Here is a 19678-nt window from a genome sequence, read left to right as displayed (position 1 = left end):
GGCCGGATCCAGCCCGCAGGGCATGTTTTAATCTGGCCTGCAGGACCAGCCTGGAAATATCAAAGGACTGGCCCACAGTGCCTCTGGTGGCTAAAACAGGCCACGTGCAGCTCCCTGCATCTTGTTTTCACCCTCATGGCCTCTTGCAGCACTCTGCTCACAGAAAACAGGCCGAAAAATGGGTCAGACACAGGCCGTGCAGCCTGTTTTCAGCCAGAATGCTACAGGAGGCATCCATCCAGAAGGGGTATTCAGCAGGTTCTGACCAGTTCTGGAGAACCGGTAGCAGAAATTTGGAGTAGTTCGGAGAACCGGCAAATACCGCCTCAGACCGGAGATTTTACAGTATCCCTCCCCTGCCACACCCATCAAGTCACGCCCACAGAACCGGTAGTAAAAAAAACTTGAATCCCACCACTGCATCCATCCCCCTTTCCTCCGGCCCGCGGAGAAGTACAATGCTGATCGAGCACTCGAAGAAATCCAGTTTGACACCGCTGCTTTAGAATTTTAAAATAGCAACCATTTTGTAAATGCAGAACCAATAGATACAGCGTGATCAGCATGGTAACATTTATTCACGTTTCATTCTCCAACGCACTTTCTCCTTTTCACTTGAATCAGGAAAGGCTGTACAAGTATTTAACATTTGCCTGGATACAGGATGGTCTGAGGGCCAACAAACTGAAGCTACACAACTAAAATAGAATATAAACAAATGGTTCTTAGGCCTAAGAATTAGAAAGGTACATGTTGAGTTCCTCGGGGAGGGTGACATGGCATATTGACTCTTTGAAAGCAAGGTACACATTATCATTTGTGTTTGTAGTGTGGTCAAATAGCATGACAACTGTTACCATCACATGCTAGTTCAGGTTGCTTTCTTCATATGCTCATTGTATAGTACATGGTGAAAAAACATTGTGGGAAGGAACACGCCAAACATTTCTACAAATTCCTTTCTTGCTACTACTAAATAGAAAGAAGTTCTGCAAAGAGGTAGTCCAGTTTCCACACCATTTCCACCAGTAATAAAACCAGTAGGTGAGAAAACGTAATTTCCACAGCGCCTGGAATCCTTATCGACTGAAGATATCCAAAATAGCTTGAGCAAAAACAGTAAGGAAGAAACTGAGATAGATAAATACATCGGCAAGTGATTTCTGTGTCATGTGAGTTAAAAGGTTAAATACTAGGACATAACCTAGAAAAGACAAGTTGAGTTTCAACAGTTCTTTCACAGAAGAGTAGTATCTTGCGTTTTTGTTTCTAACCCTAACCCATTCAAACAGATTTAGTTATGATGGCCTAAATCTAAAAATTTCAGAGTTGCCAAGGAAACCTCAATCAATGCACTGAACATTCACTTCAATCACTGGGTGTTTCTGGAGAAATAAAGCATTTTTTCCTTTGTGCCACGCTGAGGCACCGCTAATAATCTCCCCCAGGAAATAAGTACTTTTTTTGTAAAGAGCTTTTTTATATACTTCAAAAGAGCTGCAATTACATAATCTTGTAAATTAATTCTCAGAAACTCAGCCATCTTATTAATCTATATATTAACATGCATTTTCAAGGGGGGGAAAACACCAGATGTTGATACAATATCTATACTTACTGATTTCTAAAAGTAAAGGATTAGGAAAGCAGATGAAGTTAGTATAATAAATATACATTTGACATGCCGCTTACATGTGAAAATGTACAGTTCAACACTCTTTATCCAACAATTAGGCAGTATTTTTACCTAGGCCAACTTTCCAACTGAATGGACTGGATCATAATTCTTAGCCAGTAGGCCCAAGGACAATCCTGCTGTGAATTCTCAGAACTGTAATCCAATTTTATATACTACAGCAGTTACATTGAGGAAAGCTGGCCTAAGCCAGCTGCTGATATGTATGAAGATAATTAAGAACACCCTGCCATTCCTCAAAATGACAACTTCCAGTGTCAGTGATGCTTTCCAGCAACTTTGTGAGCTTGTTTTGCGCCGGGTAAATTTCAGTGTGACTGTGCAATGCTGGAGAAGTAATCTAAAATATCCTGAATAGTAAATTCCATAGTAATTCCAGAACCAGGATAGCAACGTGCTATTAAGCCTTCGAAATGCTTGTATTGCCTTATGAATTCATCTTGCATGGAATGCCATACCACCTACCAAAAGGAGAGAAAAAAGAAGGAAGCTTTAATTAAAAATGAAGCTTTAATAAATAAATGAAAAGCTCCAGTCCGGAATTCCACAGGTGAAGTCACAATTCAATGCTTTCAGTGTTAAATTCCAGAAGTACCAAGAGAATGTGAATTTAATTTCAGGCACTAATGCCTGAGGCATCAATGAGTTTCCACTCAGATGCTAACCTACGTCTGCTTGACTTAAATGATAACAGGGGCTTACATGACCTCATAGTCCTTCCTACAAACATTTACCTCAGCATAAACTATTCATGTAAGAAAGAACAGTTTTTCTCCTCAGCATGCTAGAAAGGATGTGCTGTACTACTATTCATTCAAGTCCTATCACTAATACTACATACTGATCCAAACTAGTATAATTCAAATTTCATCCTTGCAATATGTCATTCAGATTAAAAGACAAATTATGGAAACCATCATAGATTTCCTTCTTTTGAGCCTGCCTTCTTACATTACCTGCAGTAGGTTTTCTTCTTCACACAGATGTTTGTCCACCTTTCTATAAAGGTTGTCCAATCCCTTTTTGACTTCTTTGCCAGGATACTCTTTAATAACCTTTCTTAGCTCTTGTTTACTGAAGGCCAGCTGGTAGCTCACTTCCTCTTCTCGCACTCCTTGAGCCACACGGGCTTCCACGCCCTCGAAGAAGTGCTGCAATGAAAGAGGACTCAGATCACCTCCACGCTGGCCCCGCTTCCATGCCCAGAGGTGGCTTTCAGCAGGTTCTGACTAATTCTGGAGAACCGGTAGCGGAAATTTGGAGTAGTTCGGAGAACCGGCAAATACCGCCTCTGACTGGAGATTTTACAGTATCCTTCCCCTGCCACATCCACCAAGCCACGCCCACAGAACCGTAGTTAAAAAAAATTTTGAATCCCACCACTGTCCATGCCCCAACACTTCCAAAACTGTTGCAAGACAATTCACCTGCATCTTCCAACCTTCTACAGGTACAGGTGCTCACATTGCAGCCCTGGTCAAAAGGGCCCAGCAGAGATTATACTACCTGAGATTTCTCAGAAAGCAACAACTGAATGAAAAACTGCTGGTGACCTTCTACCGCTGCACCATAGAGAGTATTTCAACATACTGCACCTCTGTATGGTTTGCCAATTGCACAGGGGCAAATAGGAAAGCATTCCAGAGGGTTAACGTCATTGCCCAGAAGATCATGGGTTGCCCTCTCCCCTCTTTGGAAGAGCTTTATAGCTCCCGCTGCCTTAAGAAAGTTCAAAACATTCTCAAAGATCCATCTCATCCTGGGCACCCTTTTTTTTGAACTATTACCATCTGGCAGACAGATAATAAAAACAAGGACAAAGAGGCTGAAAAACCGCTTCTACCCCAGTAGCTCTTTCGAATTCTACTGTATAGTGCAATATTAATGCAATATCAGGGGTTTTTCAATTCAATGCATAGAATGTGAGGGATGTGTGTTGTCTTTTATTTTCATGGTCATAAATTGTACACTGAAGATGGTATTTAATTTCGTTGTATGAGGTGCTATGACAATAAAGTCAAGTCCTCAACTCAGAAGAGTTTGCTGACTGACTGTTTGAACTTACAGTGGCGCTGAAAAAAAGGTGACTTATCCACCCTTTATCACACTTATGACCGCTGCAGCATCCCTGGGATCACGTGATTTTTCACTGGGCTGCTTGAGAGCCGACTCACATTTATGACGGTGGCAGTGTCCCGGGCCCATGGGATCGCCTTTTGCGACCTTCTGCCAACTTAACAACAGTGTTACTAATTTAACAATTATTTGAAGGATTTGGAAGAATGGAGGATTTAATGAAGGAGAGAAAACGTTTATGCGCGTTCTATAAAAATACGTATTTCTGGTTTTAATCTAGAATTAAAGAAAAAAAATCTAAAAAAAATCTTACATTTAATTTCTCAAGCGGCTGTCCCAAAGAGTAGATCACATATAACTGTAAGTAATCTGTGTATTGCTGCTTAGCTTCCTTTTTCTCGGCCTCTAGACAGGAGATCTTCAAACGAGAGAGCGTTGCAAAGATATGGTGAAAGTTCTCCATCATAACCACATCCCGAGGAGTCTTTTGGCTTTTCATTTGCTACTTTCTCAACTGCAAAAATAAAAGGAAAACACCCGCGGAGACGTAAACCACCGTGAAATATCAAAGAGCAATGGTAACCTAGGCTTATTTTCCAAGTCAGAAGATTATTGTGATAAATTTGGAAAAACAAGCAAAGAGTTAACTGTAAAGGATAGCGAACAACAAATAAAAAGGTCTTAACTAGTAGTTATAAAACAGAAAAAAGATGACAGTGAAAGAAAACTAATAAGAGAGAAAGTACCACTATAAAAGATAATAAGATGGGTGGTTCCTAAATTTAACAAATAAATAAAAAAAACTTTAGTATCATTTCTAATAGCAGAATAGAGATTTTAATGTACTACAGTTACTTAAAACCACTTTTCTCTCATTGTTATCATCATTACAATATTTGAATCAGAAGAGATTGTTCTGTTGTTGTTTTTTTTCACACTAGCCCATGCTTTGTTTAACTATAACTAGTGAGAATTAACTACTAAGCAATAGATAAGGATTTGGCTTGAAGAGCAGGCAAAGTCAAAATCAAGCAAACCACATTTATAACTTAGAGTTCTGCTCAAATCATAATTCCTTGAAATGCCCCAGATTCAGCTATGTCTTAGGTTTGCTTGTTGACTGTCCCTATAAGATAAGTACCTCTAAATTGGAATCTGGGAATTGGCAACAGAGTTGTAAAGAAATGGGAAGAAATATTGAAACGCCTCATACATGATTGATAGGTACCAACCCTCACGTGACAAAAAATGATTTGGAAGTGACATGTAGTACAATAACGCATAACAAGATTCAGCAGTGTAAGACTTTAGCCTGATTCTTCAACAAAATGAGATATTATTTATGACACAGCAGATCAGAAAAGAGATTTTACCATTAGCAAAAACTGCGCGAATAAGTTTCAGGTAAGCTTTATCCAGATCTCCTCTGCGTTCAGCATTTCTGAATATAGATTCAGCCAAAGCTGCGAACTCTTCAAATTCAGCAACGAAAGGAAGGATTCCAACTTTGCTCTTCTTGGATATCTTTACATCTTCCATCTGCTTTATCTGATTACTCTAAAATGATTTTTTTTTTTAAAAAAAAAAGATTAGCCATGTTTTTAATCTTAAACTCTTTATATCCATGCAGGTAACTGATCTCTGATGAAAAAGGGAATCTCTGATTTGATGATAAAAACAAAGGCAATCTAGTTACATTTGGAAAAGAAGATTCTCAAGGTATATTAGCATCCCTCTGCATTTGCTACACGAAAAATATGGGTGCACGAGATCAGCGTGTGTTCGTTTCATCTTGCTTTGTCTTCTCACCCACATTAAATGGAGGGCAAGGGCGCCATTTAAGGGGCTAAATGTTTAGAATAGAATAGAATAGAATAGAATAGAATAGAATAGAATGGAATGGAATGGAATGGAATAGAACAGAATAATGAAATGAAGAATAGAATAGAATGGAATGGAATGGAATGGAATAGAATGGAATGGAATAGAACAGAATAATGAAATGAAGAATAGAATAGAATGGAATGGAATGAAACGAAACGAAACGAAACGAAACAAAACAAAACAAAACAAAACAAAACAAAACAAAACAAAACGGAAAGGAAGAGGAAGAGGAATAGAATTCTTTATTGGCCAAGTTGATTGGACATACAAGGAATTTGTCTTGGTGCAAATGCTCCCAGTGTACCTAAAAGGAAAGATATATTCGTCGAGAGTCAAGAATCATCAGGTACAACAATAATAGTCATAGGGTACAATAATCAATCAAATCGTACTAGGAAACAGTCCATATTAATCGTAAGGATACAAGCGACAAAGTTACAGTCATACAGTCACAAGTGGGAGGGGATGAGTGATAAGGACTGATGAGAAGATTAACAGTAATAGTAGTGTACACTTTGTAAATAGTTGGACAGTGTTGAGGGAAATATTTGTTTAGCAGAGTGATGCCGTTCGGGAAAAAACTGTCCTTGTGTACAAATATATATATAATACGTACAAATACTGCACTGTTACACACTATGGCCACCCCATCTAATGGTCTCACTTTGAATCTTGAATTTTATCCAGAATCCTAGCTGCATGCAACCACTACAAATCATCGAAGTGCTTCAAACTTACAATGCATTTATCAAAGTTTCGTTTGACAGTCACTAAAACATTTCCAAGAGTTGTGCTGAGGAAGGACGTTGGATCCACATTTTGCGCGGTCCACACGTGATGACTCATTTTCACTAGCATATAGAGGGAATTAAAGCTGTCAATCTTGTCCCCCAGAGCAATGAGGTTATTCAGTTCTGGTTCCACACAGCGAAATATTTTTATCATCATTTGCCGGATCATATGATTCCTGCAACATAGTATTAAATATTAATAATACTTAAAAGCATTAGGCAAATATTGAGATTTAACATTCATTTTAAGGACTTTATTTGATTATTTTTTCCTTTTCTAAGTCACCATTCACTTCACAGAGCCTCATGGGGAAACCAATGTTGATCTGTTTCAGTATTTTTTCCAACTGAGCAGTATTTTTTCCAACTGATGTGTGGACTTCAATTATCGGAGTTCCCCAGTCAGTGCCAAGTTGGAAAAGCACTAATAAAATACTAGTAATAGTATCACCTCAGCAGGGCAACAAACATAGATAGATAGATAGATAGATAGATAGATAGATAGATAGATAGATAGATAGCATTCAGCTTTGTTAGGGTATTTTCCCATGTCATTGTAGTTGTGCTTTTAAAGTTGTAGCAGAATCTCATCTGCCATCATCAGGCTTCTGTATAGTGTTCATCTGTGAGTCAGACTTTTACAGTGGTTTCAGATTCTGAAAGAAGAGTTTACATATAAGCCATGCCCACCCAGTCACGTGACCACCAAACCACACCCACAAATTAGGCCGCACCCACAGAACCGGTTGTTAAGAAATTCGAATCCCAGCCCTGCCGCAGAGCAGCACATTTATTTATGTGATTTATGTGCTGCTAACTTCCAAAACAGTCCTGAGCGACCAAGATTCACAATTTAGTCACGATACAAAGAGTGTTTCATGTTCAAAAGACCCCCCTGCTAATTGGAAACATACTCTGAATATGCTGATTGCAGCCCACCAATATTGTGTGGTCTTGTTGAAATTCCTCCATCCGTCTCCTCAGTATCACTCTGGAAAATAAATGAAAGTTTAGATGGAGATCAGGCTAAAGTTACAGCCATTTAGTTCTGAGTCAATAATTTCCAAATTGAGATTCATACCACGGGTGTTCCAGGAATGCTGAGATGCTGTTGAAGTTTGAAGAATTTACTAATAAAGTCCTGTTCTGCCAGACAAAGTGGCTCTAATTCACTCAAGACCTGTTCAAAAATCTATGAGGATCAAAACAGATATTTAGCACACACAAACACACATTTACAAATGTCTTATTGCCATTATGTTCCTTTTAAGAGCAATGGAAGTGTTTTCAATTGACTGTACCTTTGGTCACAAGACGCCATTAGAGGAAGAAGGAAAAAGCAGAATTAGCTCAGAAAATAACTCTGCCAGATTTCTAAAAGGTGCTTAAAAATACTAAAAGCTAATATTAGGAGATCAACTTGAGTGGTACAGTGGCCTAAAGGTCGAGCTGTCGCCTCACAATCAAGAAGCTGTGAGTTTGATCCTAGATAGTGACAGATATTTCTCTCCCTGGGCGCACAATGAGTAAACATCAGCTGCGAACTCTGCATTGGTGACAGGAAGGGGATCCGGCCAGTAAACACTCAACTCCATTAGTTGCCCCAACTCCATCCTGCAAGGGATTACGTAGTCATTAAAAGATCCCCCCCAAACAAGGAGATCAACTTCTAGCCTATTCATAGCCTCTTTTTCTATCTTGATAATGAAGAAACTGCTGCCATATGGATTCTCCACATACTGAAAAGGCAGCCAATCCTTGTGGGCCCACCGAATATCCTTTTTCCATTGACATCAAGTTCTGAGGAAGACTATGAAGAATTGCAGCCCGCAGATGTGGGAAAGAGCTGGGAATACCCGATTCACGCGAAACAAGAAGGTTGCAATGGCATTTATGGGTGTTAAATTAGTGTTTGGCATGCAATTATACCCAGAATCGTTGCAATTACCTTATCAAACTTAGTCCTATCTGCCACATCAAGGTCAGAAGCGGACATGTTTCCCATATCTAGCAACGAGGATGACTGAGATCTACGGCTTCCTGAACTCTGAACGGAGAGTTTGTTTAAGCTAGATGTTGAGCCGGTCAATTTCCCAGAGCTTCCGTGAAGGCCTATAACGTAACACAAGCCAGGTAAGAAGTTGCAACACCGTAAGCATCATACGTTTAAAAACAAACTCCTCAGCTACCTGGAGATTATGAGGGCATTCCCTACAGATTAAACCGACTGCTCTGGTGTTGCCCCAAGTTGCTTCACTTCAGACAAACTGATTCAGAAATGCACACTTAACGACAGACGTTTAGGATCAGCCAAGACAAGAACTAGCACCTAAGGCCACTAGTAATCCAGAAAAGAGCACAAGTAAGGGTAGACAGAAAGGCCAGGGAGAATTCACAAAGGGGCATCTTCTAGAAGCAAAGCGGAACAAAAGCAACGCATTACTATTTTCTTAGGAAGAAAGTAGAAGCAACCAACTCCTGGAAAAATTAGGGAGAGTCTTCTCAGTCTTGAAGGCCCCTTCCAGTAGAAGCCTCTCCTGTGCCACCTACTCTGACAGCTTTTATCTCTTTACTGCCGTTTGATTATATTTCATTTCAAACTGGAAAGAAATGAGAAGAAGACTATTCTTACAGAGGAATCAAAATGTTTGAAGACTCCCAATTTGGTGTTGCTTCCTTGCTTAAAAAAAATCAAAAGTTCTAGGAGTGTACGTGTGTGTTTTCCGTCCCCACATTTCCTGCTTCCAACCCTTACACCCTTCACCACCCACGGGCGGTCGACCCTCTAAAATGGGCGAGTGAAATTCTAAATTAAAACGGGGTGTCTCACTCCATCCTGCAGCAGAATTTTGAGTAGAATGCAATCCTCTGCTTTAATTCTAGACAAATCGTGGCTGAAGTCAGCTCGAGACATTTTTTGAGGGCCTTGTTTCTCTCTGATCGTTTTGGAAACACCAGTCACATCAGCCCAATCTGGCACGGGCAATGGGAAGGGATTTGGAGTCACAACTGTAACATCTGACACTAGTCGGTATTATTCATTTATTCACCCTACACTGCAGTTAATCGTAACTACAAATCAGTGCAAAGAAGCCGGCCCACAAAACATCATTTATGAAACTGGCTTGTTTCTAGTAATGATGATTCATCACTGCCTGAACATGGAACAGGTTCATTCAGAGGAACAGGGGTTAATTTAGAGTCTTCCAAATATCACTTTGCAAGGGTGCTGGAGAAAGAAGGCTTATTGCAGGATTCAATCTGGGTCAATCACCAGGACCAGAAGTTTTCGTCTTCCAAGCTTTTGGATTTGTGCCACAGCCCATGTTCAGGGAACTTCTCCCTGGCTCAAGAGAAGGTCCCTGAACTTCTGAACTCAAAACCTCTGGTCCTGGTGACTGACCCAGATTGGATCCTGCAACACTATCCTGAGACATGTATATTCACCTTCATTCAAAAACATTTATTTTTAAACTAGCTCGTGCTCCGCTACGAAACTATGTGGTCGGGCTTAGTTTTTGGGGGAGGAAAATAAAGGGAAAAAAAAAATCAGCCTCTGCCTACCAGCATCCATCGGTTATTCATCTGGCTAGCGTTCTGTCAGTGTGTGAGAGAGTTGAGGGCTGTTTGGAAACTGAAACAGTATTTGCTGTGTGAGCAAGGAGGAGACAGCAAGGAGCCTGAGTGTGGCTTAGCTCAACTGTTCTGTACTAAAGCTGCTTGGTGCGGTGAAACTAAAACTGAAATTGAAACTCCTCTCCTCTGTTTGTGTTTTGCCTTTGGAACAGATTTCTTTTCAGGTGGGGAAGAGGAGTAGAACTCCTTAGCATCAGAGCGTGTTAATAATAATAATATAGGAAATGCTAACGCTCTGATGGTCATTTCGAAAAACCCTTTCTTAGTGAGCACCTAGAAGCCAAGAGGAACATACGTGCCAAATTTCAAGTTTGTAGGCTTTACAATTCTGGAGATTTTGTGATGATGAGTGAGTGGTATTTCACATTTATATATATATATATCGATTGAGGAACTATAATTCAGGAGCCCAACATCTGAAAGGGATATAGAAAGTGCAATAGGACACTGGGTAGGAAATTGTAAGCCCGTGGAATCAGAGATCACCCTTTGTGTAGTCAAAAGTGCTTTATGTTAAAGCATTCAGGGATTGGAATTAAGGAGAATAAACATGTGAGTTGAAACAACTGCCTGCACTATAGTGGTCAGATAATACTCAACCCAGAGTACCCCAGGTCTCATGAAATGCTGGTTCACAGTAGCCTCAAGCCATAAAACCTGATGTGTGTTGCCACAACAACCCACATTCGAAGAGCAGCACAATAGTTCTCAGCAGACAATGCGTGGGGGGGAAGTTACAGATGACTTGAATGCCCATGGAGACGGCAATGCCACTGAATACCAATCGTGTCATAGGTCTTAGACTGTTGGGTGGGTGCGTTACGTCTGAAATAATTAACTTGGCCACAAGAATGTTAAGTGGGAAGAGTCAGGTATCACAATCTGGGGACCGTGTTTCCCAAAATTAATTGCTGGGAGCTAATTGAAAATACAAATATAGAGGCATACATAGCAGTATTCGAGTTCACATCACTGCAAGTTAAAACTGAGGAGAACTGGGAGACAGTTCTCCACCAGTCAGACTTCGTATGCACAAAATGGTATTCCCATAATGCAAGGGGTCCCCAAACTTGGCAGCTTTAAAGACTTGTGGACCTCAACTCCCAGAATTCTGGGAGTTGGAGTCCACAAGCCTTACAGTTGCCAAGTTTGGAGACTCTCTGCCATAATGAATAAGGATGATGCAATGCAGGAGAATTCCATGCTGGCATTATTTAACCATTTCAAGTTCCTCGCAGCTGTCTCCTTGGGCGCCCTGCCAATCCTCATGGATTCATTCACAGGATCAGCATCCTGCCTTTTAGAACTCATATTCCAAGAAATATGAGGAAGATACGATCTTCCTGATTTTAATAGAAATTGTAAAACGCGTTTTATTTTGCCCACGACTCAAATCCCACCGCAGCATTCAAGTATTTTTTGCTGCTTCCCTGATCAAACATTTGCTTTTTTACCTCAGATCAGTGCAAAAAAACCAACAACACCGCATCTGACAATTCACAGGTTTTGCCATGATAATTTTGGGGTTTTTGTTTGTTTGTTTGTTTACCAAAACATAAAATGCACTGGCAATAACCACTTAAAGCTCTGGTGATACTCACTCTCTGTTTCCTGTTTGACAGCACTTTCTTTTCGAGGCAGAGTGGCTGGGATGAATTAGGTTGCAAGCATCAAAGACAAAGACAAGTTAAAAATGCATTTGGCACAAATCATGCACGAGATGCAAGTTAAGCACTAGCTGGAAAGAAACATGCAGAGAACTGTAACAAGCAAGTAACTACAAGTTGCAAACGTACATAGCTGGGAAGGCACTAAGGTGGGATCTCTTTAAATGTGCAGGAAATATGCATTTGAGTAAGGGTCTCCGTGATTTTCCCCATTTTTTTTTCCCCAGAGGGGAAATGACAAACACAAATGGTAGTGAATCCTGAATGCAAGATGGCACATCAGGTACGCACAAGTTATGAGAGGAAGCAGATCTCGCTCCAAGAATCTGGCACCTCAAAGAAGCCAACAAGATCTGAACCCAGACAAAAATGTGCAACAGAATCTTTTACAATAGATTCGCATAAGATCCTGGGACACGTCTTTGGATTGCAGGCCATTTTATGAACAGGGACTAAAGAGGTGATCCTTGACTTACAACCATAGTTGGGACGAGGATTTCAGCTGCTAAGCAAGAGAGTTAAGTGACTCATGCTTGATTTTACAACCTTTTTGCCCATAGTTGCTATGTAATTTATGTTGTCGTACCCCTGTCGGAATCTGACTTGGAGGAGGAAGCTGAATTGCTGAGAGGAAGTGGGAGTGTGGCTCCGTTGGCTGTGGAGGAAACTGAGGAAGGGCAAAGTACGGCTGGGCAGAGCAGGGGAGAGGTAGAACAAGGGAGAGGGACTTCAGAGGAAGACCCAGCCCCACCCCCCTCTTCATCCTAGGGATGAACGGAGAAGAGAGCAACGTGGATTGCGTGGCTTACGGGGAAAGAAAGGGCCCTGATTCCCTTCATTAGCTGCAGCTGGGAACACAGTGTATAAAAAAGGAATCTGCCTGCAGCAAGATGTTGGGAGCAAACGTGAATTTATCTGGTATCGTCGTGGCTTATCTGTGTTCCTGGCGTCTTCCCAACTGTGTGAGTTGTGGCGTGCTTTCAAGTCTGAAATTCCTTCTCCTGCCCTGTCAAGCTAATTACTTCAGTTTGGTTTGTTTGGATTTTAAATTACAGTTAGCGTGTAACAGTCAAAGGCTGTTCCTGGGAGAGTTTTTCTCCAGCCCTAAGGTAACCTGGACATTGGGGGCAAAGTTGGAGATAATAAAGGGACTCTTATTGCTTATTTGTCTATGTTGCCTTTGTGCCATGCTCTGGGTCATCACACATGTGATCTTTAAGCAAATCAGATTGCCCTAGTGGGTGGCTTGCTGGAACCCCACTGAAAAGGTCGCAAATGGCATTCATATGACCTTGGAATTCTGTGGATGCTGCAATGGTTGTAAGTGCGAGGACCAGTCATAAATTCACTTTTTGTCAATGCCATGGCAACTTTGAATCACTGCTGAATCAATGACTGTAAGTCAAGGACTACCTGTATAACTTTTTCTACATTGCTGCAAACCAAACTACATGGATGTGCTTTCTGGGGTCACCAGGAGCCAAATTTGATTTAAAGGCAATAGTATCTTTATTTTTTTTTACCCTGATCTAGAAGTTGACCCCAACTTCCTTTGCAGCATTGGCAAGGGTTGTGGATGTAGTTTTCTTGCCCTGTATGAAGATACCCACTTTCCTTGGACATTTTCTAGAGTCTAGACTCTAGTGCAGGGTCTTCAAACTTGACAGCTTTAAGACTTGTGGACTTCAACTCCCAGAATTCCTCCTCCAGTCCTGTTAGCTCAAGAATTCTGGGAGTTGAAGTCCACAAGTCTTAAGCTTGCAAAGTTTGAAGACCCTTGCTCTAGTGCCTCTCTAAAGGGCCACCTTCATGTTTAAATTGTTAGGCTCGTCCCAACAATAATGGGACAACCCAAGTTGTAAGCCAAGAGATAAAAATGCTATTTTATACAGCAATATCAAATAATCATTTTCCTCAAAAGTCCCTGTGGCCCACCAAGAAAGAGGTGAAAGGCTTAACAAATATTTAATGCATGAAGCAAAAGTGTGTCTTTATACCAAACCATACATATAGCCTCATTTTTACAACTTAGACAGGTAGTAATAACTTTTTCATGTGTAATACAGGATTGTTTTCTCTCCATTTTGCTGCAACGTAACCGGGGCTGGGTTTGAGCACAGGTGGAAGAGACAAACATTGCAACTGCAATTGCAAAAATCAAAGACAACGTGACCTAAAAAGTACTGTAAAAAAAATCTGGAAATTACATTCTCAACTAGTACCAGATGACAAAATGATCGATTGGTATAGTTAGAAAGTGCCCACAGGAAATAAAAATTCAGTGTGATCCTGTACAGGAAGGCTCATAGAATTCAGGTGGATTTACTTCCAAGTAAGCATAAAGTGCCACACAAATACACAATTTGCATTGTTCGTGCAATGATAGCATGTTGTGCATGACACAGCTTGATTCATTGGTGATGGTACCCGTGACTATACCTATCTTGATCTCTCACAGGAAGAAAAAAAGTGTGTTAAAACCAGCTAATATAAGAACATAATGAACTTCTGTTAAGATTTAGATATTATTTTTTTTAAACTAGACAATCAGATTAGACTTCTTCAGCACACTAGGAATATAAACTTGGAAACAGAACAGAATAGACTAGAGGTGGAAGGGACCTTGGAGGTCATCTAGTCCATCTCCCCTGCTCAAGCAGGAGAATCTATACAGTATCTCATAATCTGCCAGTTTCTATTGATGGATTTTCCACCAAAGAAAACAAATTAAATACATCTTTCAGACATTTTCACATCTGTAAATACAAAGTTAAAACAATGTTAATCCAATACCGACTTTTTAAATAAAAACATCAAGAACAAAGAAGCAATTAAAAAAATGGAGCAAACGCATTATAAAAATTCAACTGCACATATTATATATTTTTTTCTTAATTGGGCAGGGTCTGGCTAGATACATCAATGTTCTATTCTTGAAGGAAGGCAAGGATCCAATCTAACTCGACCTGTATATCTTGAAAAGATTTGTTTACCCATAGAAATGTATTTTTTATTGCTTCTCTCTACACCCCTACTCACTTTCCATTAAAAAAAAACCCCAAAAGCAGTCTTGATAATAAAAAAAAAAAAACAAGTTGCTAGAAGTATATATTTTCTTCCCTCCAAAAAAGCAGTTGTATGCAGGTAGTCCTCGACTTACAACCACAATTGAGCCCAGCATTTCCGTTGTTAAGGTGAGACATTGGTTAAGTGCGTTTTAACCCATTTTACGACCTTTCTTGCCACGGTTGTTAAGTGGATCCCTGCAGCTGGTAAGTTAAGTAACCCGGTTGTTAAGTGAATCTGGCTTCCCCAATGACTTGGCTCGTCAGAAGGTCGCAAAGGGGGACCACGTGACTCCGGGGGGGACACCGCAACCGTCGTAAGTATGAGTCAGCGTCCAACTGCCCGAATTTTGTTCACCTGATCATGGGGATGCTGCTGTCCACTAAAAAGGTACTCCTTGGGGCTTTTTAGATGCCAGAAAAAGAGAGTCGTGGGGGGGAAACAAGGCATTCTTGAAATGCCTAGATAATCACCTCAGCAGCTCAAAGTTGTCGGAGCATAAGAAGGTTACTGGAGAGCATGATGGATGACTCTTGGAGACGGGTGTGTCCCATTGGAGAAGTCACATCCAGGGGGTGGGGGGGAAGACCAGGGTCAAGGGGGAAATGTGTGATGTGATTTAGTACCGGCTGTACCCAGCCATGCGCCAACATGGCAAAGTCTAATAAACCAATTTACTTTTCTCTGCGATAGACAGATCGGCTAGAGTCGGGGTGGGATTCAACCGGTGTTACTACCGGTCCGGTGATTTTACATTGCGTGTGGGTGTAATACACCTTAAGCTGTGCTGTCCGGACAGCTGCAGGTGCGCAGCGTTTGAAAAGCCTCTTTTCCCCTGCTTTTTCAACCTCAGCTGTGCCGCGCAAAGCAGCTGAGGTTGAAAAAGCCGGAAATAAAGGACAGGTAAGAGCCCAGGCAGGCGGGTGAGCCAAAACAGCAGCAGACACAGAACCGGTTCTGTGTCTGCTGCTCTTCAGAGCTACCGGTTCTATAGAGCCGGGCAGAACCGGTAGCAGGCCACCCCCTGGGCTAGAGACTTTTGATTTGAATGAGGTGTGATTGGTTGAAGCCCCGACAGCTGCAGTGGTCACTAAAGTGTGAAAAGTGGGCACAGGTCACATTTTTTGTCAGGGTCGCTGTAACTTCAAACAGTCACTAAGCAAACTGTTGTAAGTCAAGGACTACCTGCATATGGCTGGAAAGGTGTGTGTGTGTGTGTGTGTGTGTGTGTGTGTGTGTGTGTACGTTCCACTACAGATATTTAGAAGAATCCATTCCTAGGATCAGGGCTGGGCTGCTGGGGATTCGGGAGAGCCCCTAGCTAAGATTCTGTGCCGTTTGGAAAAACCCCAAATCGCACTCCTGGCTGCCCCTGCCCACCCCTCCCCAGAGTCCCCACGTGTCCCGTTTTGGATGCAAGGCAAGTGCAAGGCGCACTCAGCGGCTCGGGGACAGCAAAAAAAAAAACAGGCCTCCCAGAAGTTCGAGAAGGCTGGAAATGGGCCTGTTTCCCGCTTCCAGAAAGCCTCCAGAGCCTGGGGAGGCCATTTTCGCCCTCCCGGAGACTCAAGGAAAGCCTCCGGAGCCGCCCCCCCCGCCTACTGTGGTGCAGGAGGCTGACTAGGCCACGCCCACCATGGCCACGCCCACCCAGCAACCGGGCAGAGAACCCTTTGCTAAAAACCCCTAGCCTAGGATCTATCAACAGCACCGATGAAAAAAATCCGGTCTCGTTGGAATTTCTGAACCCGGGTCTTTTTTTGGAGTCACGGGGATCAGGCTGTGAAAATTTCCCAGGATCTCAACTACAGAAAATCAGGGTGGCACCACCAACAACAGTTAAACAAAGCTCACTGTTACTCTGTCAAGCAAAGAACGGAGTTGAAGTTCAATAAATCTTTCCAGCTCAGGCATTATCTAATCTGCACAACTCTGAACTTCCTCTCGAGCTCTAAACAAAATTTTAACAACCTTGCAGGATGTCAATAATTCCATTTCATTTCTGGTTGAATGTGTTGCACAACACAACTTGATAGTTTTTTATTGACCTCCCATTTTATGCACAGGGATGAGGCTTCTCCCAAGCATAATTATTACTAAGGAGTAAATGACATTTATTTACCACCTAGAAAAGAGATTTTTTTTTTTTCAAGGTGTTTGAAATAATTTTGTATTTTCGCTGCATTCTGAGTGATTAACTGAACAAAAGATTCATCGGTATTTTTTTTAAAAAAAAAACTTACCAAACTTCTTTCCTTCCTTGGTTGCGCCTGTCATTTTAATCTTGGCAACTTCAAAGAAGTCCTTTATTTCTCGATCGTACAAGCGTGATAAATAATCCATATAGTTCTTTAAAAAAAAAAAAAGCAGATACGGTTGGCTCCAAGAGAGAACACAAACAATTCAACTGTTTTTATGTCTGCCCATTTAAGATAATTTTGAGAAATCAGCATGTCAACAGCAGTAAAGTTATTAGAACAAAAGACAGAATGAAGAAAAGAGCTTATTTCATTTATTGTTACTCTAAGTTATAAAACAATAAGCCTGGGGGATTTTGTTTTTAGTAATTTTATCCATTTTTTTTACTAATTTGCTTAGGTACTCTAGCTAACCAATTCACCAATGCCAAATTCTTGCACCAGTCCAGTGCCATATTGCAAAACCTTCACGCATGTTTAATTTTACAACAATATTGGTCTGCTAAACATGCCAACTTTTTGCAAAAGATCACTAACGTGAAATCCATAAGTAGTTTCTTATGTATAAATCCCAGGGGTTTTTGTTGTTGTTGTTTCTTTCTGAATTTCTCATCCATAATTGCTGCAGATATGCAAAAAGAAATGCTAAACATACTTAAAAACCTATACCAAGAAGCATCTGGCTCTTGTTTGGTGCCTAGCAAAAGACAAACCATCAGCCAAAGCAATTGAAATACAACTTGAAACCTAGTGAAAATGGCCGAGAAAAGATAAAAAGAGGGTTGATATCAGAAGATGCTTATGCCTTCCATGTCAATTGTATGTGGTGTATATGTGTAATTGCATAGGTTCCGAGGAAAATATTAAACTTGCTTGTATTTTTGCTTCTTAACTCAAATCAACCTTTATTTGGTCACAGACTACAATTTAATTAAGATAAAAGGAAAAATATAGCTATTCCAAAGCAGGGGTCTCCAACCCGCAGAGTCTGGGGCCTGTTAGGAACTGGGCCTCACAGCTGTAGGTAAGCAGTGGGCTAGTGAGAGAAACTGAAACCATTCCACTACCATTCCGCCCCGGGGCTGTGGGAAAATTGTCTTCCATGAAATCCGTCCCTGGTGCCCAAAAAGGTGGGGACCACTATTCTAGAGTATCAGAAAAGGCTGGAATTAATACATTCATTCTGAATGCATTCAGAAGTGGTGGGTACTCCAGGGGTGGGATTCAATTTTTTTAACCACCGGTTCTGTGGGCGTGGCTTGGTGGTCATGTGATTAGGTGGACGTGGCTTGGTGGTCATGTTATTGGCTGGGCGTGGCCAACTCAATATCACTCACATCGAGGCACGCATCTCCTCGCCTGGCCTCTCATGACTGTGAGGATGCTGCAACAGTCGTAAGTGTGAAAAATGGTCCTAAATCACGTTTTTCAGTGCCATTGTAACTTTGAATGGTCATTCCACACAAGCAAAGTACCAGCAAAGGAGGGGGAAAAAAACTCCAGAGAAGTTCCAGAGACAGGAAGTCTAGACCTGCCAAGAATGTAATAAGGGTTAACGGAGAAGCAGTTTCTGTAATCAACACCAGAATGTTTCCTTCCTGCCTTCCTTACAGGATTAGGCCAGTAATTTCTTCTAACAACCGGTTCTCCAAACTGCTTAGAATATTAACAACCGGTTCTAGCGAATAGATGCGAACTGGTAGAATCCCATCCCTGGAGGTTTCTGTTGTGGTTCGCCAGCAGGTGGTACAAACGTCAGCAGAGTCAGACAGTGAGGAAGAAAGGGGACCGTCAGGGAGTTTGGAGAGGACTTGGATGAGGGTCCTGCATCCAATGCAGAGGTGGGGCCAGGACCATCTGGGAGTGGGGTGCTGACTCCAGAGCCTCAGGAGTCTGGCAGCAGCGAGGCAGAGGAACAAGGGGAGCCTGTTCCCAGTGCGCATGTGCGCAGAGCTGCTAGAAGGCAAGAGCAGCTGAGACAGAAGGGGCGACTCAGGAGTAAGGCTGGGAAGTGATTGCCCCTCCCATACGGGATAAAAGTCAGACCTCCTTACAGGAAGCAAAGTAGTTCAATAGATTCCAAGTCTGATACTTTGGTTGGCTTCTGTTATAATTAGATACTTCTGTTTTTGGCAGCATTCCTCAACAGTGAAAGGCATGTGCTTAGCTTGGGGAACTGTTTATAATTAGTTCTGGCTGGGAATGAAAGTAATTCCCAGCATTGCAATAAAATAGGTTTTGCTTTTAAAACAAGTTTGTGTTTAAGTACGTTTGACAAAGCCTGGGTCAGAATAATAGCATACTCTTCAGACTATAGAACAGTACTTGGCTACGGGCAAAGAAATAAAATCAGATTGATCCAATAATAACATCTTGAGATAAAGCAAATCGGAACGAGGCTATTAGTGGAGACTGGAAATAATCATACCTGCCACGCACCTGATTTGATTTAATTTGATTTGCTCCTTTAAGTATTCCTTTTTTTTTCCTGTTTCTTTTCTTTTATTCTCATTTTTCTTTTTTTTTTCTTTTTGCATTTTGGGTTTCTATTTTTCGTCTCTTTTTCTGAGTACGGTTTTTATTATTACTGTATTTTTCTTTAATAAAAAGTAGTTTTATGCAAAAAAAAAAAAATGGCCAAGAAAACTTGCAAGCACTGTAAGG

At 41.3% G+C, this 19678-nt stretch overlaps 1 protein-coding gene across 1 annotated transcript in view; it reads right to left on the bottom strand.

Annotated features, from left to right (window-relative positions):
* Positions 1-556: 556 nt before the first annotated feature.
* The window catches only part of EXOC1 (exocyst complex component 1), a 40322-nt gene continuing 21200 nt past the window's right edge, over positions 557-19678 (bottom strand). The window contains 11 exon segments of the mRNA XM_087936628.1: positions 557-2157; positions 2653-2847; positions 4086-4265; positions 4267-4286; positions 5146-5329; positions 6395-6623; positions 7362-7438; positions 7529-7639; positions 8396-8559; positions 11685-11729; positions 17060-17165. Of these exon segments, the coding sequence (XP_087792754.1) occupies positions 2005-2157; positions 2653-2847; positions 4086-4265; positions 4267-4286; positions 5146-5329; positions 6395-6623; positions 7362-7438; positions 7529-7639; positions 8396-8559; positions 11685-11729; positions 17060-17165 (1464 nt within the window). The 3' untranslated portion in view covers positions 557-2004.

Source organism: Pseudonaja textilis, chromosome 6, assembly GCF_049901715.1.
Source record: "Pseudonaja textilis isolate UNSWEBS1 chromosome 6, rPseTex1.2, whole genome shotgun sequence".
Lineage (NCBI taxonomy): Eukaryota > Metazoa > Chordata > Lepidosauria > Squamata > Elapidae > Pseudonaja > Pseudonaja textilis.
Note: the sequence above shows the minus strand (reverse complement) of the source record. Positions and strands in the feature narration are given on the sequence as shown.